This window comes from Colletotrichum phormii (genome assembly GCF_030913505.1).
Source record: "Colletotrichum phormii strain CBS 102054 chromosome Unknown BDP81scaffold_10, whole genome shotgun sequence".
Classification (NCBI taxonomy): Eukaryota; Fungi; Ascomycota; class Sordariomycetes; order Glomerellales; family Glomerellaceae; genus Colletotrichum; species Colletotrichum phormii.
This window is the reverse complement of record NW_026851452.1, coordinates 1,234,034-1,260,589: the sequence shown is the minus strand read 5'-3', so window position 1 is coordinate 1,260,589 and position 26,556 is coordinate 1,234,034. Positions and strand designations below refer to the sequence as shown.

General features: G+C 54.1%; 9 protein-coding genes across 9 annotated transcripts; 4 read left to right on the top strand and 5 right to left on the bottom strand.

The window, feature by feature from the left end:
• The first annotated feature begins 637 nt into the window (after nt 1–637).
• BDP81DRAFT_428338 (methylthioribulose-1-phosphate dehydratase) lies at nt 638–2,164 on the top strand. The gene is made up of 3 exons (XM_060590414.1): nt 638–983; nt 1,209–1,727; nt 1,950–2,164. The coding sequence occupies exons 1-3, from the start codon at nt 832–834 to the stop codon at nt 2,041–2,043; spliced, it is 765 nt and encodes a 254-aa protein (XP_060445390.1). The 5' UTR covers nt 638–831; the 3' UTR covers nt 2,044–2,164.
• Nucleotides 2,165–2,777: 613 nt separating this feature from the next.
• On the bottom strand, nt 2,778–3,414 carry BDP81DRAFT_449762 (uncharacterized protein; the record flags this gene model as incomplete). Its single annotated transcript, XM_060592448.1, has 2 exons — nt 2,778–3,173; nt 3,247–3,414. 2 exons carry the CDS (start codon nt 3,412–3,414, stop codon nt 2,778–2,780), a joined length of 564 nt encoding a protein of 187 aa, XP_060445389.1.
• Nucleotides 3,415–6,652: 3,238 nt separating this feature from the next.
• Nucleotides 6,653–7,968, bottom strand: BDP81DRAFT_394433 (uncharacterized protein; the record flags this gene model as incomplete). Its single annotated transcript, XM_060587960.1, has 2 exons — nt 6,653–7,556; nt 7,652–7,968. The coding sequence occupies 2 exons, from the start codon at nt 7,966–7,968 to the stop codon at nt 6,653–6,655; spliced, it is 1,221 nt and encodes a 406-aa protein (XP_060445388.1).
• A 534-nt stretch (nt 7,969–8,502) lies between these two features.
• Nucleotides 8,503–8,894, top strand: BDP81DRAFT_394432 (39S ribosomal protein L53/MRP-L53; the record flags this gene model as incomplete). Its single annotated transcript, XM_060587959.1, has 2 exons — nt 8,503–8,683; nt 8,782–8,894. The coding sequence occupies 2 exons, from the start codon at nt 8,503–8,505 to the stop codon at nt 8,892–8,894; spliced, it is 294 nt and encodes a 97-aa protein (XP_060445387.1).
• Nucleotides 8,895–9,380: 486 nt separating this feature from the next.
• On the bottom strand, nt 9,381–10,596 carry BDP81DRAFT_319495 (inorganic pyrophosphatase; the record flags this gene model as incomplete). The annotated part of the gene is made up of 5 exons (XM_060584439.1): nt 9,381–9,522; nt 9,609–9,692; nt 9,755–10,098; nt 10,177–10,296; nt 10,414–10,596. The coding sequence occupies 5 exons, from the start codon at nt 10,594–10,596 to the stop codon at nt 9,381–9,383; spliced, it is 873 nt and encodes a 290-aa protein (XP_060445386.1).
• Nucleotides 10,597–12,480: 1,884 nt separating this feature from the next.
• BDP81DRAFT_319441 (dihydrouridine synthase) lies at nt 12,481–13,808 on the top strand (the record flags this gene model as incomplete). Its single annotated transcript, XM_060584436.1, has 2 exons — nt 12,481–12,649; nt 12,703–13,808. 2 exons carry the CDS (start codon nt 12,481–12,483, stop codon nt 13,806–13,808), a joined length of 1,275 nt encoding a protein of 424 aa, XP_060445385.1.
• A 292-nt stretch (nt 13,809–14,100) lies between these two features.
• On the bottom strand, nt 14,101–14,963 carry BDP81DRAFT_319529 (apolipo protein O-domain-containing protein; the record flags this gene model as incomplete). The annotated part of the gene is made up of 3 exons (XM_060584443.1): nt 14,101–14,730; nt 14,788–14,877; nt 14,937–14,963. 3 exons carry the CDS (start codon nt 14,961–14,963, stop codon nt 14,101–14,103), a joined length of 747 nt encoding a protein of 248 aa, XP_060445384.1.
• A 294-nt stretch (nt 14,964–15,257) lies between these two features.
• BDP81DRAFT_428330 (peptidase family M3) lies at nt 15,258–18,060 on the top strand. The gene has a single exon (XM_060590413.1). The coding sequence runs from the start codon at nt 15,382–15,384 to the stop codon at nt 17,749–17,751; it is 2,370 nt and encodes a 789-aa protein (XP_060445383.1). The 5' UTR covers nt 15,258–15,381; the 3' UTR covers nt 17,752–18,060.
• Nucleotides 18,061–21,148: 3,088 nt separating this feature from the next.
• Nucleotides 21,149–23,343, bottom strand: BDP81DRAFT_394427 (FAD binding domain-containing protein; the record flags this gene model as incomplete). The annotated part of the gene is made up of 4 exons (XM_060587958.1): nt 21,149–21,477; nt 21,528–22,562; nt 22,620–22,999; nt 23,057–23,343. 4 exons carry the CDS (start codon nt 23,341–23,343, stop codon nt 21,149–21,151), a joined length of 2,031 nt encoding a protein of 676 aa, XP_060445382.1.
• Between the last annotated feature and the right edge of the window lie 3,213 nt (nt 23,344–26,556).

Genomic DNA, 26,556 nt, shown 5'->3' with positions numbered 1-26,556 from the left:
AGGCTTGTAATTTGTCCTAATATCTCACGAAAGCTTCTCCTTCCTCCTGAGTAAGGCTCCCCACTCAACGGGATAAATAGAAACTTGGGCGTTCGACCGTCTTCAAAAAAGGCTAGGTGTCCTCTTTTTTCCCTCGCATCACCTGCAGGACGCCTAATCAGCCTCAACCAGTGACCGGACTAGCTCCCAATTCTTCACCAGTTTGTCTCATCATCTCTTCTAGCACCACCTGCTGGTATCCGTCTCCTTTTTCTTTTTGGCCAATCTGTGTACCCGTGTCCGTAACTATGTGGCTTGGTAGCAAACTGCCGCCGTCGCATTTACCAGCTATGACCTGGAGCTCGAGAAGCGCCCATCTGTTTGGGGCTGCCGATGGACCCGAGTTGAGAGAGCCCAGCTGCGAGATGGCGCGGATTGACCAATCGCAAGAGCCTCTTGTCACTGTCTTGTATCCGTAAGGGTAACTCGAGTCTTTGGTGTGGAGGAGCGTTCCATGCCTTTGCGTGCTTGCCATGTGGAGAATCCAACAGCTGCCACTGGCTCAGCTCTAACCTCAGCCTCATGCTCGTGTGGCTGGTGAGAAAATTTCCCGACTCCTGTGACTGAGAAACTTGGTTTTACTGAGTGAACCTATCGCTTCGTGAGCTCAAAAATTCCTGGATACTCGAGACGTATTCCTGTTTTTCTAAACTACGAACTCTCGTGTTCTTCACTACCGTCTACATGTTCTAGCGGGAGCCAAATCAAGAATAAAACAGTCTCGGACTTCGACAAACCCCCGTTCACTACCCATCTTTACCCCGCGAAACTCATCTCAGAAGCCAGCCCACCATGGCGTCCACAACTGAGATTGAGAACCCCGACCAGCTCGTCACCTCAAACGACCCAAACCACCCTGCGAATCTCATTCCCTCCCTATGCGCAAAGTTCTGGACACTAGGCTGGGTCACCGGCACCGGCGGTGGCTGCTCCATCCGGGATGAGTAAGTCTCTACATCTCATAATTGTATTTCTAAAAATGAGCTGTGTTTGCCCAAAAGCAAAAGCTACAGAGCACCTCATTTGAATAACCACCATTTGCTTCCTTTTTTCTCATACGAAGAAGGCAAACATCCTCTTTTCCCCCTCGACTCACAAACTTCACCTCTCACACGCTGTGAACAAAAATCACAGAAAGAAAACCATGACTCTCACTTACACCCTCCCAGCGACCTCGTCTACCTCGCCCCCTCAGGCGTCCAAAAAGAACTCATGAAGCCTCAGGACATCTACGTCCTCTCCCTCGCCGCCCAAGAAGCATCCCTCAAGAACCGCGTCTACCTCCGCTCCCCGCCCGCCTACAAGCCCTCCCAGTGCACCCCTCTCTTCCTCGCCGCCTTCACCCGCCGCGGCGCCGGCTGCTGCATCCACACGCACTCCCACTGGGCCGTCCTCGTCACCCTGATTCTCGAGAGCCGTGGTCCCGGCAACAACAATAAGCTGTTCGAGATCAACAATATCGAACAGATCAAGGGCTTCGGAAAGGGGTTCCAGAAGCAAGGGAACCTCGGGTACCACGACACCCTCCGGATTCCCGTCATCGAGAACACGGCTCACGAGGAGGACCTGACCGAGTTTTTGGAGGAGGCCATGGATAAGTATCCCGATACCTACGCCGTGCTGGTGCGGAGGCACGGCGTCTACGTTTGGGGGGATAACGTCCACAAGGCCAAGACGCAGTGTGAGAGGTGAGTTCGAGTTTGAGTCTCTCCGCGAGAGAGATTATGATATCTCTCTTCTCGTTGCAGAAGAAAGGCGGCGGGAAATACCCCTACCCGCTCTCTCCATCTTGGAAAACATTCCTCTTCCCCCCCTCCCCCCTCCCATCCCTTGTTCCTGATTTTCCCTCATACCTACCTGTTGTCTCACAGAGAAAAGCGTGGAGATATGCTAACGAGGACGTTGCGCAGCTTGGACTATCTTTTCCAATTGGCCGTTGAGATGAAACAGTTGGGCGTTCCCTGGATCAGCGACATTCCAGTGACTGTTCCTACCAGGTCCTGAAAAGAAGATTAGCCGAAGAAATCGGATCTTATGACGAAGGCAAGTGGGTGACAAAATGGGATGCCGCTCAATACCCTCCCATCACTCTTTCTACTATTCCTGTTACCACTGCTATTCCTATCATTCCTATTATTATCATTATATCTATATCATACTTCCTGAGATGTATTCTATGTAGAATATTGCAAAGATAGAAAGTGATAATGATAATAATGGGTGGGTTAACGATAGGAAGGATAGAAATAGAGCTAGATACTTCGTGTTGGGCGGCAATCCATTGTGTCGCCCAATTGGAAGGGTCTTGTGATGTCCCTATGTGGAACAAAGTAATAGGGGTAACTCACTCGTGTGCGAAACCAACCCCGACCCGTGAAAAAGCAAATCGCATTGCACAATGAAACAGATGTTGCTATTAAAATCAGCGCATTTACTGCCACCGGCATACTAAGCCTACGTTGAACCCGATCCATGCACCCGCATGTTATACAGAAAGAACACAAGGTTGAAGGGCCCACGAAGTATGAGGAAGATATTGTGATATTGAAAATTGGCAGACGTTGGTGTCCGCTAGTACATCAACACATATTCTTGTAATCTGCCTATTAAATCATTGACCACATTATATAGCAATCATCTCCCAAATGGTATATACCCCTCTCCGTGAATCCATACATTCATTCAACCCATCCTCTCATCCCCCTTTTTTATGTTCATCATCCAAATAGCCAATGTATTTAGATAAGGAGAGCAGCGCCGATGAGACCGACAATACCGAAGGAAGCAGAGCCAGCAAGAGCGGGAGCAGCGTTGGCGGTAGATGATGAGCTGGAGGCAGCCTCGGTGCCGGAGGCAGCAGATGAACCGGAAGCGCGGGTAGCAGTGCCCGAGGCGGAGCCAGTGGCGGCGGAACCCGTAGCGGTGGCAGCAGTCGCGCTGCCGCTCGAGCCGGAGCCGGATCCAGAGCCCGCGGTGGCAGCGGGAGTAGCGCCGCTGCTGAAGTAGTTATCAGTAATGCACTGTTGTGTGCATTTCGCGTAGGCTGCCGTTTCGTCTGCTGACCCGTCACCCTGGGGACACTTGGCGACGCAGGCTGTGGTCTTGTTGACCTGGTCCTCGTTGGGGTTGGGGACCTGTGGGCACGATGTGTTAGTCCTTTCTTGCAAATTCTTCAGGCGGACACTGTCTTTGGGTTCCTAAACGTACAGAGATACACTTGGCCTGGCAGCTGACGTCGGTGGCGGGGCAGCCAGACAAGCACTTCTCGATGACAGCCTGGGCGGAGGAGGCAGCGGAAGCGGCGGTGCTGGTGGTAGACTGGGCGGCGGCCAGGACGGCGAAAGCGCCGGTGACGATGATGGAGGTGAAACGCATCTTGACTGGTGATTGGTCTGTGGTGTTACACGGGTGTATTAAGAATAGTGTAGGTTGTTGATATTCGGGCACAAACAGCGAATGTAGGCGTTTTGAAACAAGTGATCGAGCAACGAGTGTATGGCAGAGGCTGGAGAGGGAGAGAGGAAAGGAAGGGAGACCAGGAACAGAGTGGATGGACTGGAGGTGGGTTTAATAGTGTGTGGTGTTCCTCGCGAAAATCCATCTCTGGATCCAATGTCGACCTTTTCCCGCTCGGGGTAACAAGCCAAGGCGCGCCCCCAGGTGCCATGCTATGATTAGCCTTGGTAGTGTGGACTCTTCCCTGCGCTGCCCACCCACCCCCTTCACCTCTTCAGCTGCAAAGTTGTGTGGCCCATTGATCTTCTTCGTGTGTCGATGGGCCGGGAACACGCTTGTGTCTGCACGCAACTTGCAAGGGCGGATTCTGGGGTGGGTAGACAGGGTGTGGGCTCAACGAGGACCTGGAAAGTTTTGCTGCGTAGGTATTAGCAAGAGACGACAACCAAGAGAGAGCAGAGTACATCTGTCAGGTCTAGTACATACGGAGAAGCACCATGTACCAGAAGCCAAGCCGGCCAAAAAGACCTGATTCTCCTCTCGGGTTGAGCTTGTGACTTGTGACTCGACTCATAGCCGGTTGCCCCCGTCCCTTGTTGTTGATGTGGGCGGAAGGACTTAAAAGCCAAACACAAGCGAAAAGGGGAGCCCAAAGCAAGGTTGGATGGAGGTCGACGATCGAATTGGATCGCGCCGTGTCTGGGGAAAGATTGGGACTTGCGCCATGGACTGAAGTCAGGACGTGACCTAAGGCAGGTACGTACCGCATATAGCCTCAAGGTTAGGCACTTGTAGCCTTTTCGAGGTAAGGCAGGAACCTAAGGTACAGAGTACAGCAGCCTCTAGGAAGGAGGAGGGAGAGAGCCCACTTCCTAGGCAGGTAGGTTCCTTCTTCCCTCCCGTCCGCTTCGAAAGCGAAAGCAAGAGCGAGAAAATACTCCCGGGCCAGGAACGAGGTGCAGGCCATGCCTGCCAAAGTGGGCCCGGGCCAACTGTTTAATCCCAATTTTAAAATTGCACTTTGACTTTTTGCTCTCTCCCTCTGCCAGCATTGCCAGGGCCTCTTCGAATCTCCTCTCATTGTTTGTAACGGGAGCCAATTGTCAGCTGTCTCGTCCCTTGCAATGTCTCCATCCAGAGTACGTGCCGGGTCCAAGGCCAGCGAGGTATTACATCAGTGTGGAGGGCCGTTGGTCTGGTGGTCTGTTCGTATTCCCCTCTGCATTTCGTCGAGGCCCTCGATCGAACCTCGCCACGGCTTTAGCCTCCGTCCACCACCAATCCACCACTACCACGCGGATACAAGGCCCCATTTGACACATTGTGTTTAGTATTCGAGGCATTGACGCCTCAATTTGAGCCCTGTACCCATACAGCACGCTATCGATGCAACCACGGCAATATGGATGCAGAGGCTTGCTTGTGCCTATGAAGTCAAGAAAGGCAGAAAAACGTTCAGACGGTGTTGACAGCCAAGCGGCTAGGGGAAACATCAGCAAAAGAAAATAAAACAACAGACGACTTTCACGGACGAACCCTCAACGACCAGCGTGACACGACCTGGGCGCGTCTCCTCGAGTAATGCAGGATTCCTTGCAAATGGCACCGTGGCATTGGCCGAGGGCACATGCCCTTGTCTCAGGGGCCATACGACCAGCGCTGTCGACCTGTCGACCGGACAAAGCGCTGGAGCGCCACACTCTATACCACTGCGCAAGCGCTCCATCGGGTACTTGGGAAGGTTGAGATGCGCTGCCGGCTAGCACCTGAACGGCCATTCCAATCCTCTAAGACGAACACTAGATGAAACGGAACATCGGAACCTGAGCGAATCTCAACCTGCCGCCGAGTTTTCTTCTCGGCGGTGGGACGGCCAACTATGGTGAATACCTACTGAAAACCCAAGGTAGTCAAGGAGCGACACCGGCGACGGGTCATGAAGATCCATCAGTCCACTGAGAAACCTCCCCCCTGTGACCTAGGTTCGTTTCGAAGCACCTCCTAGTGACGGCTCTTTACAGGATGGGATGGATATCCGTTCAAACGAGCTCATGTTCATCCGGCTTCATTTGTGTCTACTCTATTCCCGACCGACAGCCGATCATCGTCGTATGCCGTTACCCGTCAGGTCAACCACTTATACGGGCATTCGAGGGCTGAGGCGGATGGATACACACACCGTTCACTACCAGAAACCGAATGCCGTTGCTAGCTGCTGCAGTGAGATTGAGGACGAAACCAACAAGTCCAGAAATACATTTCGCCTCGTTGGATTTCGTATGAAGCGCATTCTGCATGAATACGAGATGCCCAGCAACCACATCACTCACTAAACGATCTTTGATCTACATCCTACGGAGAAATTGGCAGCGAATGAGACAACGCTATCCATACACCTTTTGTCGTCGTGTGCACTCTGTTACGGGTTGTCTCGTATTATATCCGGACCCTTGAATATTTATCACAACATCGGCCTACAGATACTCGAGTCTCGAGGGCAACATCTGTTGGTAACTTGGAAATCAGTCTCACCAAACCGAAAACCACGGCATGTCCGACTTTGCTCCCTGTTGCTCAATCCCAGAGAACGGAAATTTCACAACGTCATGCCGTCCTCCCCCGTTCGAACACTAGACCGTTCCGGCCCTTTCTGTGCTCCTCCCTGGCGCCCAAGTTCAATGCACTGGAGAACGTGGCAGAGGAAAGGCGCATCCCTGCTCCTTGACCGTAGCATGTCATTGGCTACTTACACCTGGCTTTCCATGTCAAACCTCCTTTCTAGAACGGCGCTTCTCGAAATAAGCTCTAAAGGGTGCTTATTGGGACGAACTTTTAGAGCTGGGGTAAGGCTTCGAGATGCGCCAGCCAGTATGCGTAAATAATGATTACCAGATTCCTCATCGCGGCATGGCCGTTAGATTGGAATGCCCCATACCTGACAAACAAAGAAATGCCGCCTCTCCAGGCTTGCAACGGGGGTACCGCTAGGTTTAGGCTTCTCAACATTACAGCTACTAACATGTCGCATCCTGGCTCAAACGTACGAGTGCCGGACATCAAGATCATTGTGCATTTGATGATATTTCTTCTTTCACCGAGACCGCTAAGGCGTTTCGCAAGAACAGCCCCCCGACATTTGGTCGTCTAACGACTTTAGTCAGAGCTCGTCTCGCTGCCTAATCTCCTCTTGCCCCCCTTGCTTCAGCTCGTCGCCAGGCACCTGGTCAACGATAGCCTCACCCTCTAGCGGCTCGCCTTCGTCTACCATCGTCTCCTCGCCGATCTCTGCCGGCATCTCCTCCACAATCTTACCCACCTTCTCAACCAGCGACTCGGGATCTCCACCGACCGCCGATCGCTGCGGCTCCCGTCCGACTTCAATGGTAGGCAACGACTCGTCCGGCAAACCCTCGACGTCAATTTTGCCCTCGTTGACCACGACGGCCTCTGACGGGCTTCCGGACCCGGCGTACTTGACCACCGCTCTGCCGCCACCAACGGTGAGGTTATATACCAGACGCAACGGCAGCCAAACCAGCCACCACATCGGTCCGTACAGCAACCTCCGGAACAGCAGCCACGCGCCCGTCGCCATAAGCATGTAAAGAGCCGTCTGGAGGTACCACGTGTCGCTCTTGTTCGAGCGGAGCAGCGTGCCCAGCAGGTCCTTGGAACTCGCCAGCATCGTGTCGAGCGAACCGTACGAGTCGTCGAGCTGCGCCAAGGCCGCCGAGGACTCGGTCAGCGTCTGGTGCGCAAACTCACTGCGGGCCAGCTCCGCCGCGATGAGGTCGTGCGTGCGCCGCAGCGCGCTGGTGACGTTGCCGCTGGCGCCGACCGTCTGTTTGTCCTCTTCTGTAAGGGAGCTCGTGTTGTTGTTCGTCTGGTGAACCTGTCGGTGGCGGACGATGTCGGGCTTCTGTTGCGCGCTGAGGGACGGGGAGGACGCTTCGGAGACGGGCTGCGAGTAGGACTGGATGAGTAGTTCGCGTTCCAGGCGCTGGGCCCGGGAGAGGTTGTGCCGAGCTGTGAGTTGCGCCTTGCGGAAGGTAATTCGTGAACTGTGTGTGGCATTGCGTGTTAGTGACTTTGATTTCCCGCCCAAATTTCCTGGAATGCTCCGTGAGTTGAGGGCAGAGCTAGGGGAATCTCTCACCTTTTGATCTCCTGCTTCAACCTCTCCACGCCATCCTTGAGCCGGGTCTTTGTGTGCTCCACCTCGCTCCCCGGCCTGCCGTCCCTGAGATCCTCAACCTCCTCCCCGAGAAGCTCCAGCTCGTCCTCCTCTTCCCGGAGGATCTGGCTGATTTCCGAACTCAACTCCGCGCTGACACTGTTCTCTTCATCCGTGCCTCCGAGCGGGACCGATCCCGGTTGGAATTTGAGGTTCTGGAGCCGGTCGATGAGCTCCTTGAGCTGGGCCGTGGTCTCTTGCAGGGCCGTTAGGCGCTCCTGCAGACCTTCGAAGGACATGGCTTTTCGTTTTTCTCTTTTCTCCACTACGATTTTGCGTGTCTGGCTCGTTTGGTTTGTTGTGGGTGGGATTCAGCGGACCACGTGTTCTTTGAGCGGAAACCGCAGGAGTTTGCTCGGAAAGGGGGGTTGTAAGTCGAGATGCGATGAGGTAGAGTAGGGGCGTAAAGCTGGCCTTTCGCGGTGACGAAATGTGTGGCAATGAGAGATCGAGACCCCGTTATACCGATATGCATCTTCTCTGCGCCACATGGCTTCCCGGCCCGGCGCAAAGAAAGCCACATGCGGCGGCGTCCAAGCTCCCCCCGTCCTCCCGAGTCCCGACACGAGCCACGCGACCCAAATTTTTGGCGACAGCTTCGAAGCGCATTGTGAAGTACCTTAATCGAAGTTGAACCACCTCCCACTCGACCAAATCACCTCACCTAAGGTACTCTCAACAACTCCGAGTTCGACGTCGACGATATCGTCCAACTCCACCGAAACCTACCAAAGAGCCCTCTCTACGAAGAGCCCAATTGAAGCCCGCCCAAGATGATTACCAAATTCATGACCGAGATCACGACAAAGTTCAACCCCTTCTCGCCGGCAGCCAAATCCGCGCGCCTCTTTCTGTCCAACATCCCGCCCACGGCGCGTTCGTCGGGAACCCTGATCAAGACTGTTCTGTTGCCCCGGACGTCGACGGAGCCTGCGTCGCTTTATGTCAAGTTCAGTACGTCTTACTTCCGTACCCCCCTCCTGTTCCTACATCATTCCAATTGGGGAAAGCGTAGTGAAGCGTGATTTATAGCTAACGTATTGTGTGTTCAGAGGACGGCAAGGAGATTACGATCGACTGCGAAAAGATGGGCGTCAAGAACATGATTGAGGAGGTTGACAGACACTCTCGCGGTCTGCAGAAGGCTGCCGACTTGACCGATTAATCGAACGAAAGGAGAAAGGAAAAGAAGGGAGAGGGAAGCATTGTTGTACTATTATGGCATTCCTTTTTTACGGTTACCCGGCGTTTATTTGGGATATGGAACAACAAATATCCCCGAGGGGGTATGTTAGGCGGCTCAGTGCATAGCATGTGTAGGAGAAAGGCCAGACGAGTGATGCAGACGCTGTCAAACTCTTGTATACAACGAATTTTGAGAACAAAATCAACTCCTACAATCGAAAACATGGACATCACGAGAAGCTTACGAACTTCGCTCATAATCACCGACTCCAATGGCACAATGATTTACGGTACTTTAACTTTTTTGGTATTCTAGTTGACGCCTTTCGGGCCCCTCGAGCTTCGACTCCGTTTTCGACTACATCTACTCACAAAGCGACACAAAAGTATAGTCTGAGCTGTCGTTTGGCTAAAGCAATCCGCCGGTATTACCAATTCAAGAAACACACGCAAGAGGAGGAATCCCTTATGCGGAGGCACCGCTGATGAAGAACCACTTGTCGATGGAGGCGTCGATCTTTCCGGCGGGGAGCTCCTCGTGAGCGGGCAGAGGGGGAAGCTGGCCGGCGCTGATGAGAGCGGGGGACTGCTGGACGGTGGTGTTGCCGCTAAGAGACAATGATTGTTAGCAAAAAAAGTGTTCAAGGAAAAGGGTGGCTTGCTGCGCCAAGGTATTGCGTGATGAGAAACTTACGTGGAGACGCTGCCTGCCTGGGTCTTGCCGGTGATGAGTCTCTCCCAAGCCTCGGCGCACTCGCGGACGACGTCCATGGCGTAGCTGGAGCATTTTGTTAGCTCGAATGGGACAAATACTCTCACGGGCTGAGTGAGATCACCAACCTCTTGTTCTTGCACTCGCCGGTGAAGGCGAACTGGTTCTCGGGCTTTCCGTCGGGGATCTTGTAGATGCGGAACCACTCGTTGGTGGCACGGAGAAGGCCGGGCAGGTGGCGCTCGACGTCCTCGACGTCGTTGAGCTTGGGAGCGAGCGGGTCGTTCACGTCGATAACGATGACCTTCCAGTCGGTCTCCTCCTCGTCGAGCAGGGCCATGACACCGAGGACCTTGACCTGCTTGACCTGGCCGGTGTAGCCGACAAGCTCACCAATCTCGCAGACATCGAGCGGGTCGTTGTCACCCTTAGCCTTGGTCTCGGGGTGGATGGCGTTGGGGTCCTCCCAGGTCTGGAGCAAAGCGTTAGTTAGATGTTGTTTTCTTGACCAGTATGCTAATCTCTCTTCGGGAAGGATTTGTTTTCGTACCTGGGGGAAGGCACCGTAGTTCCAGAGGTAACCCTTGTGGGGGAAGCAGTTGCGGACGTAGCGAAGCTTGCCCTTCTTGATGTCCTGCTTGATGGGGTTGAGGAGCTCCTCCTTGGAGATCTGCGGGTTGAATTGTCGGTCAGCGCCACATGTCCGTTTTGTTCATGCTCGTTCATGTTCATGCCAGAACAACAATTATGATCACAGCACAGCAGAAGGGAGGACACGAATGCTTACCTCGAGCTTCGCGTTGGTCCAGCGGGGGATCTCAACAACCATGTTCAGGATGGTCTGCTCCTGGTTGGCGTACAGAGGAATGTCGTGGAAGGGGGAGACGGGGACGCCATCCTTCTCGATGTAGACACGGTGCTCGAGAGTGTTGGCAGCACCAACCTTGCGGAGGGAGTAAGGGGAAGCCATTGCGGGCGATTGATGATGGAAACTTGGGTCAGAGTCCTTTGAGATGGTAGAGAAGTGACGGGCAATCTGCGCGGTGCGTTGGGAGGGAATTTTGGATTTAATATCGGGGGCACCAGCAGTTTGTGACGGGCGAGGAGGGGTGCCGTTGGCGGATGATGCAAGGAGGGATGGAGGGGGAGGGGTAGGAGACCCGGACGTTAGCTTGGTGTGTGCCGCCAGGGTTGCAGAGTGATTGGCCCGGGACGGGGCCTGAATCGGGGGACGACGAGTGAGTGTGGAAACGGGGCTGGGTCGGGCGGAAGGCACGCGAAAACTGAGTGCGCGGCGGCCAGTAGCAGTAGCAGTACAGGCGGCGGAAGGCAGACGTAGAGGCAGAGGCAGTACGGATACCGGGGTGAATGAGCTGACAGTTGTCTTGCGGAGGAACGGGAGCTGCAGCTTAATGCCTCGTAGCAGCGGCATGTGTATAGTATGCAAAAGTGACCTTGGGGCCGGGCCGGAGGGAAATCGGTTAAAGGAGAGTAGAAGAAAAGGGGGATCAAAGGGGAATTCGGCGTGTGGCGTTTAGAGTTATATCACACAACAGAGGACTCTTCAGCAATTGCGGTAAGACTATTTCGGACTCATCCGAGGTTCAATGGCAAAAAGAGGGTGAGTGTTGCGCAAGACGCTAAGGAGTTGTAGCCGTGGCTGGATTGCAGCTATTCGAACAGGATGGATGGGTCTTTCTGAACTCCGATGTTTGGGGTACTCGCGGCTATCGGGGCAGCAGAGGCAAGGTATAGACAATTGCTGCTAGCTAAGACGGGGCAAGGAAGAAACCGGGAGAATCGTTGAGTCTGTTTTTGTCGCGACAGCAACCTGCCGACAGCGCTACCTTCAGAAATTTCTTCACTAGCCTCACCGTGGCTGGAGCTTGCCGATGCACCCCTGCAACTTTGCCCCTCAGTTACCCCTCCATAGTGTCAAGGTCTATCAGATGTCTCTCAAGTCTCAACCCAGGAAGATGGCATGAATGCGTCAGGTACATGACATGGTCAAGGTTTCCAAAGAGTGACTTTTTGGGTTGGTTGTGATGTCAACTTCCCAGGATATGTCTTCTGTAGGCGCTATTCATCCTCGTGCTGATTCAAGTGTCTCCGTACCAGCGTCGCAACCGGTCCCAATGTACGGATAGTTGACACTCGTTGAAGTTCTTTCTCGGAGACATCTTACAACATTTTCAGCTTAAATGTGTAAATTTGGCCGTGCTTGAGTGGGAAGTTCGCCGCCTCGGAGTGAGATAGTCGAAAAGACCAACAACAAATTATTATTGAACAATTTGATAGAACACTTCTGAACTACTATTCAGAAACTTCGAAGCAAATGACCTCACTCATTCAGTATTCAACTATCGCGTCATCAAAGTGATTCGCGGGATTGAAGGGTCTCAAGTTGTTCGTGACCATTGACGCGAAAAAAAAAAAAAAAAAAAAAAAGCAGTGCCCAAACGGCACAATTCGGCCAATAAACGACGCCCAAGTTAAAGAGTCAAATTAACAGCCAGCAACCAGCGAAGTGCTCAAGCAACGCAAACGAAGCACTCAAAACACCCAGCGATTCTTGACCGGGTCAGAAAGTAAACATCTGATGACAGGTTCTCCATAGGAAAAAAAATCGTGGCATCTGATACTTTGAAGTTTGTAGGTTCCTCGGTGTGACTGCTACCGGTATTTGCTCAAGCCACATCCCCGATAGAGGCTTATCGATAAGTAGCCGCGACACTTTTCTCCGTTATGCACTCTAGCCCGTCAGGGCATCGCCGAAGGAGTCAACCATCGGATTGCGCCGACCATTCCCATTTCTTTTGTCAAAGGCCATGTAGCTTGACTTTTCCCTCTGGCCATGTCCCTTCGCACGCTGCTCAAGACAATGGGTTCAGAAATCAAGAAAGTCCCGATCCCCCGTCGGGGTGTGGACTATAGGGGCAAGCTCGTTCTTGCGCCGATGGTCCGCTCTGGCGAACTTCCCTCTCGCCTCCTGGCCTTGCACTATGGCGCAGACCTGGTCTGGGGTAAGTCGCAAAATCATGGAGCGCTGAAGGATTCTTACTGACAAGTCCAACAGGCCCCGAGACCGTCGACAAAGCCATGATCGGCACGACGCGCAGAGTGAACCCCGTTACAAACACTATCGACTGGACCAAGATCCCCTCGTTCGGTCACAAGAACCCTCCAAAGCACATGCCCGAGGCGATGATTTTCAGCACACATCCAGAGAAGGAGGCGGGGAAGCTCATCTTCCAGATCGGAACGGCAGACCCGGACTTGGCAGTGCAGGCGGCTAGGCTCGTGGCAGGTGATGTCGCCGGCATCGACGTGAACGCAGGTTGCCCAAAGCCGTTCAGCCTCAGCGGCGGGATGGGCGCGGCTCTTTTGAAGACTCCGGAAAAGCTGTGCGCGATCCTGGAGGCTCTGGTGGCGAACATTATGCCAGAATTCGAGATTGGCATCAGCGTCAAGATCCGCCTCCTGGACACACCTGAACAGACCGAGGCCCTAGTGCGCAAGCTTTGCGCCACTGGTGTAACTGGCCTCACTATTCACTGCCGGACAACGCCGATGCGTCCCAGAGAGCGTGCCATCCGTGAGCAGCTTCGCATGGTCGCGGAAGTATGCCATGAAGCGGGCGTCGCCTGCATCATGAACGGCGACGTCGAGAGCCGAGACCAAGCGATCGACCTGATCAAGGAGTTTGGAGTCGACGGCGCGATGATTGCCACTGCGGCTGAGGCGAACTCGAGCTGCTTCAGGACAGAAGCAGACGGAGGTATTGCGTCCTGGGAGGAGGTTGCGGCTACGTACGTCAAGTACGCGCTCGAGGTCGACAACAAGTACGGCAACACAAAGTACCTGCTTTGTCAGATTGTCCCCGGCAAGAGCGCGACATACCAGAAGATGAATCAGTGCAAGAGCTACACTCAGATCTGCCGCGCGCTCGGGCTCGAGGATCTTATTGAGCTTGCCCAGCAGACTGACCTCAACAAGGGCGTCGACCCGGAAAAGGGGCCTGGGAAGGGCGGAAAGAAGCCCAATCCAACCGCCATGGCGGCTGGTGGCAAGATGGGCGAGAGCAGGGCTACGCAGGCTCTTCGAAACAAATCTCAAAGGGGTGTCGGCGCGCCCAAGGAAACACAGCCAACGCAACCGTCTCCTGCTGCCTTGCAAACTTGAGACACAACACACAGGGCTTCCAAAGCGGGTTGATTTGCATAGATAGGAGTTTGGGTACACTTGTTAAAAAAAAAGCATAGCGACACCCTGGGTCCTTTAGGGATAGGACAGAATAATGGGATTGAGGGATATAGAACCCAAATACGACTTTTATACACATAAAAACGAATGCTCATTCACCATGATTTGTTTGGCTCATAAGACATGCGTCAAGCTGATGAAATGTGTCAATTACAAAAGGAACCGATGGTAGCGACTCTGGTCGCTTCTATTTTACAGTTCCGCGCTTCCTTTATTTGCCCTTCTTCACCCAGTCCTCGACGGTTTCCCGGGCATCCGTGACCTTCTCGTCAACATATCTTACACCAATCTCACTGTGGAGCCTCGCCATCCTCAAGCTGTTCTCGATGCTCTCGCGAAGCTTGAGGTGGCCCTGCGCAATAACGGGGAACCGCTGCTCGTACTTCCAGGTGAGGTTGGAGACGTTGCCCATGGTGATGGGCAGGACGGTCCAGCCGGCGGTGATACCGAAGGCCAGGGGCGCCGTGGCGCGCAGGACAATGCTACGGTTGCGGGTGACGATGCTTCCGGCCATGGCGGCGACGAGGACGTATATGGCGCCGGGCATCAGCTTCTCGCCGCTCTCGCGGGGCGGGGCGAGGGATGCGATCGTGCCCGTGAAGGACTGCTCGAGGTTGAAGGCCTTGTCCATCGTCCGGTTGACGGCGTCCTCGGCACCGACAGCGTACTGGTACAGGGCGAGGCGCGCCTTGCCGATCTGGACGGCGAGACGGTCGGTAGGGGTAGGTCCTCGCGACTTGGGTTCTTCGGCCTGGGGAGGCTGCTCGGCCCGGGGGATCGGAGGAGGGAGAGTGCCGCTCGTCGCGGGGAGCTCCAGGTCGTCGTAGATGGGCTTCTTGGACTGCAGAATCATCAGCTACGCTACATTCTCGGTGCCGCGAGTCGACTGCGGACGTACGTAGCTGCTCTCGGGAGCTTCAGCGTAGGCAGTTCGGGGTGCCAGGGCGAATCCTCCCAGCATAACCGTCGCTGCTAACGGCGCGGCGCGCTATGGATCTCATATTAGTTGTTGCTTCGATTGGTAGTGGATTGGCAAGAGAGAATTACCCGTTGTAGCAACACTCTAGCAGCCATGGTCCGCTCAATTGGTCGATTGAGGGAATTGGGTCTTGGTCTCGCGAGAATTATTTGGATGTCACGGAATGATGCTTGTGCTTGCAAGCACCTAACGCCAGGCCCACTGGACGCTGGTGCGGCTATTTCCGGAGCTCGGGAATTCGATTATGCACTGGCCTGGCAATGACTGGCAGCACTGCACACCCTTGCACAAAAAAATACTACCGCCATCAGTCCGGATGCCATCCCGGCTACGGCCTATCGATTGGTAACTGCTTTACTCCGTATCTCAGTCCCATTAATTCTCTCTACGCATTTCCCATGGTCGCGGCCCTTGGTCGCACTTACAACCACCCTCCTTTTTTCTTGTTACATGTTTTACTAGAATTTTCGTCCCGACTTGTAGTTTTGGTCGCACCGTCGACAAATTTTCATAATGATCAAATCTTCAAGCCGCGGCCTCTGGGTCTGCACCCAATGCGTTCGGCAAGCTTCCCGAGGCCAGCAGCGCCGGTGGATAGCCGCAGTGTCCGGCACCGCTCCCTCGAGCATCACGGCCGACCACTCACTTCCGGGAAGGAACACCGACGATGCGATCCTACGCGAGCTTTTCGACTCCCCCGACCGAGTGTCCAAGGCCTTCAAGGCGGCCGGCCCCAGTGTAGGCCTCTTCAAGAACCGATATCTCACCAGCCCGAATGGCTTCTACGTATTTGCCCGCAAGAGCTTGGACAAGGCGCAGAAGATTGTCCATCGAGTCCTTCATGCGTCGAGCGTGTCCGAATACCAGGCCGTTGTCAAGGACCTTGACCGCCTTAGCGACCTTCTCTGCCGAGTCCTCGATCTCTCCGACTTTGTCAGAATGACACATCCAGACCCCAGATTCCAACAAGCAGCAGCCGGAGCTTGGTCGCTGGTCTATCAGTATATGAACCAGTTGAACACCATGACCGGACTGAGTGACCAATTAGTCAAGGCGATGGAGCAGCCAGAAGTGGTCGCGGCATGGTCAGAGGAAGAGAGGACAGTCGCAGAGATTCTCAAGCTGGACTTCACCAAGTCGGCCGTCGACTTGCCGCAGCAGGAGCGGGACCGCTTCGTCGACCTCTCGCAGCAGATAAGTGAGGTCGGATCCATGTTCGTCTCAGACATGCAGCCTGCGAAGCGTGAAGTTGTGCTTCCTTCATCGAGCTTTTACGGCTTATACCCCGGGATCGCGCGAGCGCTCACGATGAGGGGCAAGTTGCGCCTGCCCACCACCGGCCCTGAAGCTCAGGCCGCGCTCCGGAGCGTCAAGGACGAGGGGACGCGGAAGGAGGTGTATACCGCCATGCGCACCGCGTCGAAGCAGACAGTCGGTCTGCTCGAGACGATGCTCAAGCTCCGCTCTGAGCTGGCGAATCTGGCGGGGTTCTCGAGCTACGCTCACCTTTCCCTGAAAGACAGAATGATGGCAAAGTCTCCCGGCGCCGTGATGCAGTTCCTTCACGCGTTGCAAAAGTACAATACCCCTATTGTTCGGGAGGAAATGTCGGACCTCCTGAAGTTGAAGCAGACCCGACTAGACAGCACCGCTACCCAAGTCCAACCGTGGGACAAGGATTTCCTAATGGACGGCGTGCGGTCCGAGATGAGGCTACCAGTCCGTCATCCCGATCATCTCCCCTCTTTCTTCTCCATCGGTACCGTCATGCAGGGCATGTCGAGACTGTTCACTCGTCTCTACGGCATCCAGTTCAGGCCGAAGGAGTCACAGCCCGGCGAGACTTGGCATGAGGATGTGCGGCGGTTGGATGTCGTGACGGACACGGGCGATCTGATTGCCGTCCTGTACTGCGACTTATTCTACAGAGAGGACAAGTCACCCAACCCTGCTCACTTCACAGTGCGCTGTTCTCGAGCCATCGCTCCGTATGAGGTCCAGGAGGCTGCGGAGGACCTCCACAACGCCACATCCGACATGCCCAAGTTTGAGAGACCCGAGCAAGCCGCGAACGACGGCATGGAGAGCTTGCAACAGGACGGCGTCCTGATGCAGCTGCCAACAATCGCCTTGGTCTGCGATTTCCCCAAGCACGATGCGAGCAGCTCCGCCCCGGCGCTCCTGTCATACTACCAGGTCGAGACCTTGTTCCACGAAATGGGCCACGCCATCCACTCCATCCTCGCTCGCACCAAGCTCCAGAACGTATCCGGCACGAGATGTGCCACCGACTTCGCCGAGCTCCCGTCCACACTGATGGAGCACTTCGCCGCAGACCCATCCGTACTGGGCCTCTTCGCGCGCCACTGGAAGACGGACGAGCCCCTACCGTATCAAATGGTCGCCGAGCGGATCCGCCTAGCGAAGCGCTTCGAGGGCATCGACACGGAAAACCAGATCCTCCTCTCCCTGCTCGACCAGTCCTACCACGCCCCCGAGGTCGCCGACCCGTCCTTCAACTCCACACAAGTCTACCACGGCCTGCAGAAGCAGTTCTCCCAGGGCGGCGCCGATCCCGCCGGCACCTGCTGGCAGGGCTTCTTTGGCCACCTGCACGGGTACGGCAGCACCTACTACAGTTACGTCTTTGACCGCGTTCTCGCCGAGCGGGTCTGGCGCGTGGTTTTCTCCGCCGGCGCCGACGGCAAGGCGCTCAGCCGGGAGAACGGCGAGCGGCTCAAGGAGAACCTCTTGAAGTGGGGAGGCAGCCGGGACCCGTGGCAGTGTCTGGCGGATACCCTCCAGGACGACCGTCTTGCCAAGGGTGACGACAAGGCCATGGCTTTAGTGGGTAGCTGGGGCATCAAGGATGACCATGCGTGAGGAATGTGTGCTAGACATTGTATTATAGATGTAAGAAAGTCCGCACCGCACGAGACTAGAATTGTATAAGAGTAGACATGTATCAATGACTAGATCGTACTAGCATGCTCTTATTGTACCAACGCCGTGATGACACTCGGTCCGCTTCCTGGAGTATCATTCTTCTCAATATGCTCTGCTCAGGCGGAAAGACTCTGATAGTGCCGACCGTGCCTACCTAACCAAACCTTCATCCGATACCTTATCCACCACCCGAATACACAGAATACGCCCGAGATGAAGCCTATATACCCCCCCTCAAGACCATTCACGTCACTAGCCAGCAGGCGCCCGTCTAGGTCGACGGGTCGGGTCAAACTGGCTAGGTAGTGGAGTAGTTTACGGTCAATAATCAAATTACGTCCACAGCCTACTCGACGACGGGCTCACGAGTTCCGAGTTCGAACCCCAGCATGAGCACCAAGAGATGTAGCCCCCATTTCAGCACCGGGTGGGGCGAACTCTTTTTTTCCTTTTCCTTTTTCGATTCTTTAGTAGATGTCGTCATGGCTACTGGTTCGATATTTCAATGTCCCCAACGCCATCCTCACGACACGCCCTCTGCCTTCATAGACCCGCATCATTCACAGAACCTCTCACATACACCTCTTCTGACAAACATCAACAATACAAGCAGAGCACTACCAACCCCCAATAATCAGCGATATTCATCACCAGCAAAAAAAAAATTGGTATAATCGTAAAAGAACCACGAAAACTCACATATTTATCCCCATTCGCCTTCTCATACCAGCAATACCCCGGCCCCAGCGCTCGACAGCAGTCACACTCGACTCTTCTCGGCAATAGACCACCGCCGGCATTGTTTGGCGAAGATTGTCGAGAGAACGGGCTTGCCGGACCTCTGCGGTGTCTAGGGCTGCCGCTGCGGCGGAAGAGAGGAGGGGGGGGGGGGGACAGTGAAGGCTGGGAAGTGCATGGCGGGCGATGAGGTGTGCAGTTGAGTTGTAAATCAGTTTGCTTTGTGTGGTTACGAGGGGCAGAGTCAAGGTGAGAGAATTGAGTAATCTTGAGGCGAAGAATGAGTTGGTAGATGGAGCTAGAGTAGGGTAGTTCGTGTACGGAGTACTACAAATATGGCCCAATTTATACATGATCTTCTCGACCGTCGTGTGGTTGGTCTAGGTAAGATTGGTACGCAAAAGGAGCAGCTTCCCGTAACGATGCCTACGCCTTTAAGTTGGGTTTTGAGTTGAGCCCAATTAAATTGCCCGCCGTATTCATATAAATCTACAACCATGGCAATATCATTCCATTGCGTCCTTGCCAAGAGCTCTCCTCATGTACTGGTTGGTTTTCCCTCAAATTCGTACAGCTAAACGGCCAATTGGCCAAGGTGAGTTTGGGACACCAATTGATCTTTCAAAACTGTGAATCGTCTCATTCCTTTGGCTATTACTTTCTTGGGACTATCGACAAAGTATAATGTAGTTAAGTCAAAGTAACCAGGCAACATTGCGGCTCAACCTCCTCAGTAGCTTGCCTCTGCGCCAGGTAGAAGAATCACCCTCTTCCGGACCACGATTATCCCCTCAAAAGTTCTTCCACTTTCGCATTTACATTATCTTGTAGAATTTGTGTGCTCGAGAAGCTTCGGAACCCCCGGTGGTAAGTCTCCCATAAGGCGAATAGTTCCCGCTGTGAACGGCGTCACCAAAGCTGATCCATCTTACACGGGCCCTAGGGCGATCTGCCAAGACGGTGTAGAGAACCATTAGCCGTACCAAAATTTCCCGTACAACTAACTGGCTGGCTTCTCCTTTCCTTTCGTCTCGAGTATACATACGTCTGGCTACGCCTGTCCCCGGACTAGCCAGTCGTACGTCTTCCAGGGAGCAATTAGCCATGCTTTATGTGCAAGACAGAGTCTTCGTCGAGTACCCAATCAGGGCATCTTGCCAGTGTTTTAGGAAAATTAACGAATTGAGGTGCCGGATCCCCCTACTGCTCCATCACGACTTCCAGTCGATCCTCAAGGCAGAAACTTTGGACTTGTCGCAGGCCAAACAAGCTACATGCCATCCGAGACCTTCACGTCAAAGGGCAAAAGCACATCGTGCACAAACCACGCAACAGGTGACGTCGAAAACCCGAACCCTGCCGACCCCTAACCCCCGAGACTCCTCCAGCGGCCGACACCATCCGTAAACCGGCACAACGGAATCTGGTCACCATCCCACCGGAGCCGACACGCCGACAGTGGAGTCAGCCGGACCACAGTCGTCGGCACAGACGGTTTCACTGTCCCGAACAAGCACGCTGTTCCCCCGTCACTCCCATCACGCACCAAACCTCCCATCCTCATACGTCAAAATTCCCTACTCCTTCCAAGCCCGCGGCCTCAGAACCGAGTAACCAAAAGTCAAACCGCAAGATGTAAACATAACCGTAGAAGCAGGCATCCAGGCAGCGGGGAAGTCCAAAGCCAAGCCGAGGCCCAGCCGGACGACAACACGTGGAACAACTGCAAGACGCCCGTGAAGAGCAATTTGCATCCGTACGGCGCAGGCTGTAGGAGGGGGGAACCGTCACCGTTCACCGACCAGCATCCAACATAGCATGGCCGTTGGTCAATCCATAAGGAATGGATACTGCGGGGTTTCCATACGTGAGCATGATTCGATTCTGATAGGGCTGGCGTGAGGTTATCGACTGATGTGATGGGGTTACAAGGCTTCCCATACGCCCGGCCTCCAGCCTACAGAATCGATAAAAGTGCAATCATCAATGGAGCATACAGACCACGGGCAGGGCAGCGGCAGACCGGCCGGTTCCTTCGGAGGAGCAAGATCCTTGGGGCGCTGAGGGTTGGCAAGAGACGACAGAGAGCTGATAGGTGTGGGTGCATGAGGAAATGGGAGATGACAGCTCGCATGATCATTGCTCCTAGCCCACCCACACGCGTGGGCTCGTGGAGCTTAATTTGACTAGGGGAGTGACCCAAAGCAGGAGATCTGCAATGAAAATCCCATCTATTGACATGTGTCTGCCTCATGTGGTAAATCTCATCTCAAAAAAGCTCAGCTATGGTGAAAAAAAATAAAATTTGAGATCCAAGTACCCCTGCTTTGCAACAGAGTGTACTTACTGACCGTCCCCTTTAGCTCCTGAAAATGCCGTGATAACAACCGTACCGCCGCCACACTCCCCAACACCTGCCGGATAAGTTGGAAGAGAGAAAGTGATGATTTCATGTCTGCGTCTTTGCTTGCATGCCTGATGTCTTTCAGGTTGTGGATTATGTGTTCGCGTTTGTCGTGTGAAGTGGGATTTGTATGGTACAAATACGCCCGAGTGAATGTTCCTGAGTCGGACTCAAAATTAAGAGAATCTGCGTCTAAACTGCCATTGGGGTGAGGGTAGCGGAAGGCGATGCGCCGCCGGGCAGTTGGAGGAAACCGCCGTAGTATTCGTCTAGCCAGCGGGCAGCCTCCTCGCCGGCGTCATCCATGCTCGAATCCCATCGGCCGACGGAACCAACATAGCCGTCAGGTCTTACGTTAACAATGGAAACCTCGCCGGGGCCGAGGCTACCAAGCCACTTGTTGGTACAGAGCTGGCCACGCGTGTCCTGTTCTGGAATGTCGTCCAGGTAGAACGTCCAGCGGCTGTCCTGTAGCAGGGCCGGCAGGTCCGAAATCTCCACATCATCCTTGGGCATCGTAGCTAGGGCTAGTGTTAGTGATTGCGTAGAACTTCGGGCGATTGATACTCACTAATCAAGGCAAATGTGAACAGATGGCTGACGGCCGTGTATCTCTCGGGCCGGTAGTAGATGTCTTCAGACGATGGCAGTCTGGGCTGCGCAGCGTAAGAAGCACTAGCTGAGGCCGAGAGCTTGCTGATGAAAGAGTTGGCCGAGGCGATGGATTGGCAGAAAGTCTCCAGGAAAGGGCTCGACGCCTGGATGTCCCACATCAAGAGGTAGATGCGGAACTGTCCGAGCATGGGGATATCGAGCTGAATGTCAACAGGATTTGAGTCGATGTATCTGGTGACCTTGGCCGGAGGAAGCAAGCAGCCAGGTCGGGCATCTCCCATAATAAGGCCTTGAGGGTCGGGCCTGTTCAAGGGGCTCTCAGAGTACTCGGCACCAATACCAGAAATGAAACGAACGTTCGTCTTGAAGTTTTCTGACAGTGCTACCGCGTCACCTCCAGCAATCTGATTGGCGTGCTCGTAGTCGAAGTTGACCAGGTCAACAGCGATTTTTCTTCGCTCTTCTTCGTAGCTCTCGAGCAGGCATTGCTTCGCGAGTCCTCGAATGGTCAAGTTGAGCTTCCACGCAATGTTCCACGAGTCGTGCATAGAGGTGTTCATGCCCTGAGCAGACTTTGGGGAGTGCGTGTGACTGGCGTCTCCAGCGAGGAACGCCCTCAGATGGGGGTCGGTGAACCGACTGGCCACTCTCTGACCAATCTGGTAACGTCCGAACCACTCAATGTACTTCCAGTCGACCTCGAAAGGCGCCATGATCTTCTTCGCTCGAGCCATGACGAACTCCTGGCCAAGCTCTCGCTTATCTGCCTTGGGGTTCGCCTTGAGCTCAATGTAGAAACGGGTCATATTCCTCTCTCTCGGGATAATCAGAATAGAGCCGTATTCCTGGGAATACACTAGCGTCTTGGACCAAATATCGGGGAAATCGGTAATGAGTTCTCCATCGAGAACACCCCAGATTGCTGGTTGCGAAAGACCAATAGCCCGCGCATCAGGAATGCTTTTTCGTACTTTGGAGTGGGCACCGTCACCTTCTCCCGGTTAGTATATGCCTTCCACAGCGCAGCGCTTTGATGTAGTTCACTCACATCCAACCAAGTACTGTGTAAGAATTGTCCGCCGGTCTTGGGTCACGTTTGTGCGACAATTGACTTGTAGGGGCCCCGCCTTGTTCTCCGGAACGCTGTAGGACTCGAATGCCGTATTCCTCCGTACCTCGACCCCGCGCTTCTTCAAGTCATCGATGAAGAGTCCTTCAACCATACCCTGGTGAACGAGCAAAATGTAGGGGTCGAGAACGTCAATGACGGGAGGGTAGTGAACCTCGCGACCCAATCTATGCAGCGGCTCGTCGGCAGTGCTTCGCCAGAAGGAAATATCGTAAACACGAACACCGCGGAGGAGCAGAGGGTCGGCGAGGCGCATTTGACGGAAGGTCTCAATCGTCTTGGGCTGCAGTCCGTCTGCTCTGTTTCGGGTATTAGCTTACAAAGGCAATAAAGGCAGGTGTATACGGATCGTTTACCTTCCAACAGGCGTCTGGTCAGCTCTATCATCAATGAGCTCAACCTTGATTCCAAAACGCCCAAGGTTGGCAGCCAGCATCAGACCGGCGGGGCCAGCACCAACTACGCACACCTGGGCCTCTATGGGAGGCTCAGGCAAGCTGCGCAGGAGGGTGAGGGTGTCTACGGTGGGATCGATAGCATGAAGACGACCAGCAGCGGTGCCGGCCAGCCCGTTCGGGGGGGCAGCAGTCTGTCCGTTTTGGTCGTCCATTGAGCCGTCCGAGTTAAGTACACCAGGTGCCATGATCGAGGGCGTATTGTGATGTCACAGTGTCACAGGACAACCGGATCGAGGTAATTCGTCGTCGGTACGTGATGCTGGGTGATTTGCAAAGCAAGTGACTAGCTAGCTATGGTAGAGAAGACCAATTGCCAAAGGGATCGAACGGTGGCTGTTGGGGAGGTAGGTTTTGGACTGGCCGCGCTCGCACGGCTTGCGGTTGAAGACTTTCGGACGTGGGGTCAAGGATGTAATGCGCGGGCTTGAGATACACCACACTGGCGCACAAAGGCACAGACTGAAGTAGGCGTGGAGCTCGAAGCGAAGCGAGGAGGGAAACGGGATGTATTCGTACGGGCTCCAGCCGTCAAAAGGTGTAGTGTGGTGTCTCGTGGACCGAGGGGTCTTTGTCTTGTGTGCGACGTTGGAAAAATTGTTGGGTCCCCGGACGTGGTATTCGAGATATAATAATAATAATATGAGATACGGCAGGGTCGCTGGGTATGCAGCCAGACCAGGGCGGATCAGAGACCAAGAACCAGAATAGTGGGTGTGTGGTGAGGTGGGTTGCAAGTTGCAGCGAACTAGCAGCAAGACCAATGACGGATGTTGCTGGACCAGGGCTGCAGCAGCAGACAGAACAAGCACAGACTGGGGGGAATGGAGAGAGCGTAGGCTCAGAGAGGGCAGACAAGATGGTGAGAAGACCAGAGAAGGGAAAGAAAGGAAGAAAGAGAGAGAGGGAAAAAAAAAAACCGACACCGACGAATCCTACAAAGCCGAGAGAGTGTGCAAAAAAAGAGGGGGGCCCTGCAATCTGATAGCTGGGTGGTTCGACAGAATTGGAGATTGCTTCGCAGATGCTTCAAACGATTTCAGAAAGTGGCATGATGAGCTTTTGGAGAGCGGCAGGAATCGAGTGAGAATCAGACCACCACGGATTATTTACCCATACCTGCCATACTTTCAGCCTCTTCCCATTGGTTGACCCCCTCCGAAAGGGACAGCAGGGTCCAGCTGATTGGGCGCTAGTCCCGTTTCAGTGTGCTCCAGAACGTGGCAGGTGCGTTCGACGGATGACTGCGTTCACACCAGGGGAGGAAGCCACGACCGTTTATGAGGCCACTTTTTAACTTTAGCCTCGTTTCCAGCAACACCCGCCCGGTGTTTTTAGCATCCCCTACTACCTATCCAGGAATTAGCATCCTCACTTGAACCTCTCTTTCCAATCCAGCCTCTCAATCCAACCTCGACCCTCTCTTTCTGCCTCAGTCTACTCCTAGGTACGGATACCTATGGATAGGTATATCGCTGCTCACAAATCATTCAACCTCATCCGGCCTACGGAGTATCGTCCCCTCTCTTTCCGATGGAGTCTTCAGTCTTGCTTAACCCCTCCGCTGAGGTCCGCCTATGTACTCCGTACTAATGCACCTTGGCAGCTTGATCCCTCGGCGCCCAAGTGGGTTCTTTCGATAGAGTTGCAACCTCTGAATACCTTAAGCTAAGCAGTACATGAACGACACCATCACGAGCATGTTACTACAGATTGCGCACACATCATTGCCAGACCTGACATGGCGGCATCTGTCATACCTACTCTCGACGCTGGGAAACGTTCCAACCTTGAACCATCCTACTCCGGGGTTAGCTCCGCCGGCGGGTACAAAGTAACGGAGGTTGGAAACGTGGGAACCCCCGATGCCGGGCATGGCATTGTCTACTCCCGTCGGCCCCTTCCCCATGTTACGCCAATGCTCATCTCTGACATAGCGAGGTCCAAACGGATTCACCCACCTCAGTCTATGGATAGTGTAGGTAGCAACGCAGCATCTGACATGTCACTGTCACTGTCCCTGACGGAGCCTTATTCGTTTCTTTTTTTCAACTTCTGACACCGGCTTTCCACAACTTCCAGAGGCCCCCTACTTTTCAAATTCCTTCCAACAACTTCTAAGCAGAACCCCGGAGGCTCAGTTCCCACACCGCTGCGTCTGTCTACACCACACCATGGCAGAATCCTGCGCGACGTCATGCCTACGATATCTTTCCTTCGCATAACATGTGCGGCACAGCTACGCCCTCGTATGGCAATGGCATGTTATGGCGTGGCTTGGGCCTATGACATTTGCTCTTCCAACTGCCACTTTCAATGTGCCTCATCCTGATGGCTTTTTCTCGCCCAACTATCGACCAACCCAGTCGGCCTTAATACAACACCACGCGGCTGCTCTCCAGATTTTCCGATCTGACCCCACTTACTAATGCCATGAACAGCAGACCCCGAGGGTACCGCCAACCTGGTCGTCCCCAGGTTTCTTTCTGGAAAGTGTTAGTCACTAGCAGCATCTTCTTTTTTCCCTCAGGACCAAGACGGCACGTTGAGGGCTTTTTGACTAGACTGGCTGGCCCATTGGCTCCTTACCCTGCCTTACCCTGGCTCTCCTCGTTCTGATCGGCGAGGCCCCGCGCAAAGGGCCTGCCTGCAGACCGGAGCCGACCGTCGACTGCTTGACCCCTGGTCACGGATTGAGTGCGTCTGCTTCCAAAACATCCGGATCAAACAGGAGAAACAGCTCGCCTATCGATGCAGCTATCCCAATGCAATGGCTCGATTGATAACAGCGTCCCCTACTTCTCGGTGTGATCATCCTGGTTGGCTGTGAGAACGGCAAGTTTTGCCGTCTCATCATGCGGTTTGCTCATGGACAATCGGCAAAAGGCACCAGGGAGTCTTCCCCTGCGTCACAGCTCACACTCTCTCCGCGGCGAGGGACTTCTGAGAAATGCGAGTATCAAACACAAGCATATCGTGCGACTTGACAAAAATATCCAAGCTAGACAAGTGGCCTTCGCTTGAGCAACGACAAACAGAGCAGCCTTTGCTCTGATTCTAAGAGAAGTAGTAGCAAGAGTGCTCGTGAATGATCGCATAATACGGATATGATGATGCTGATTACACGGCTATGCTTTGGAGAGACAGTACCTCTCATCGCAATGCTCAGACACTACTCACTTTCTCTCTTTCCTGTTCGCGACAGCTTTTACAAAGCGTCCCCTCTGCTACTATTGATGGAATGCCGCACCTGAGCAGTACCAAGACGCCGCACAAATTCTCGTCACATCATGGTACCATATGCTCAGTAGCCTCAGTCTCGCGATTCACTTGCCTTTGTATCCCTATTCCGACCATGTGGCTCCTTCGAGGACGACACACGGCCTTAGAAGCAGACGTTA

Bases quoted from the DNA above. Each gene is read 5' to 3' on its own strand.
- BDP81DRAFT_428338 (XM_060590414.1), top strand. From the start codon at position 832: ATGGCGTCCACAACTGAGATTGAGAACCCCGACCAGCTCGTCACCTCA. The intron at 984-1,208 runs GTAAGTCTCTAC...ACACCCTCCCAG, and splicing joins GGCTGCTCCATCCGGGATGA to CGACCTCGTCTACCTCGCCC. The intron at 1,728-1,949 runs GTGAGTTCGAGT...GACGTTGCGCAG, and splicing joins GCCAAGACGCAGTGTGAGAG to CTTGGACTATCTTTTCCAAT.
- BDP81DRAFT_428330 (XM_060590413.1), top strand. From the start codon at position 15,382: ATGATCAAATCTTCAAGCCGCGGCCTCTGGGTCTGCACCCAATGCGTT.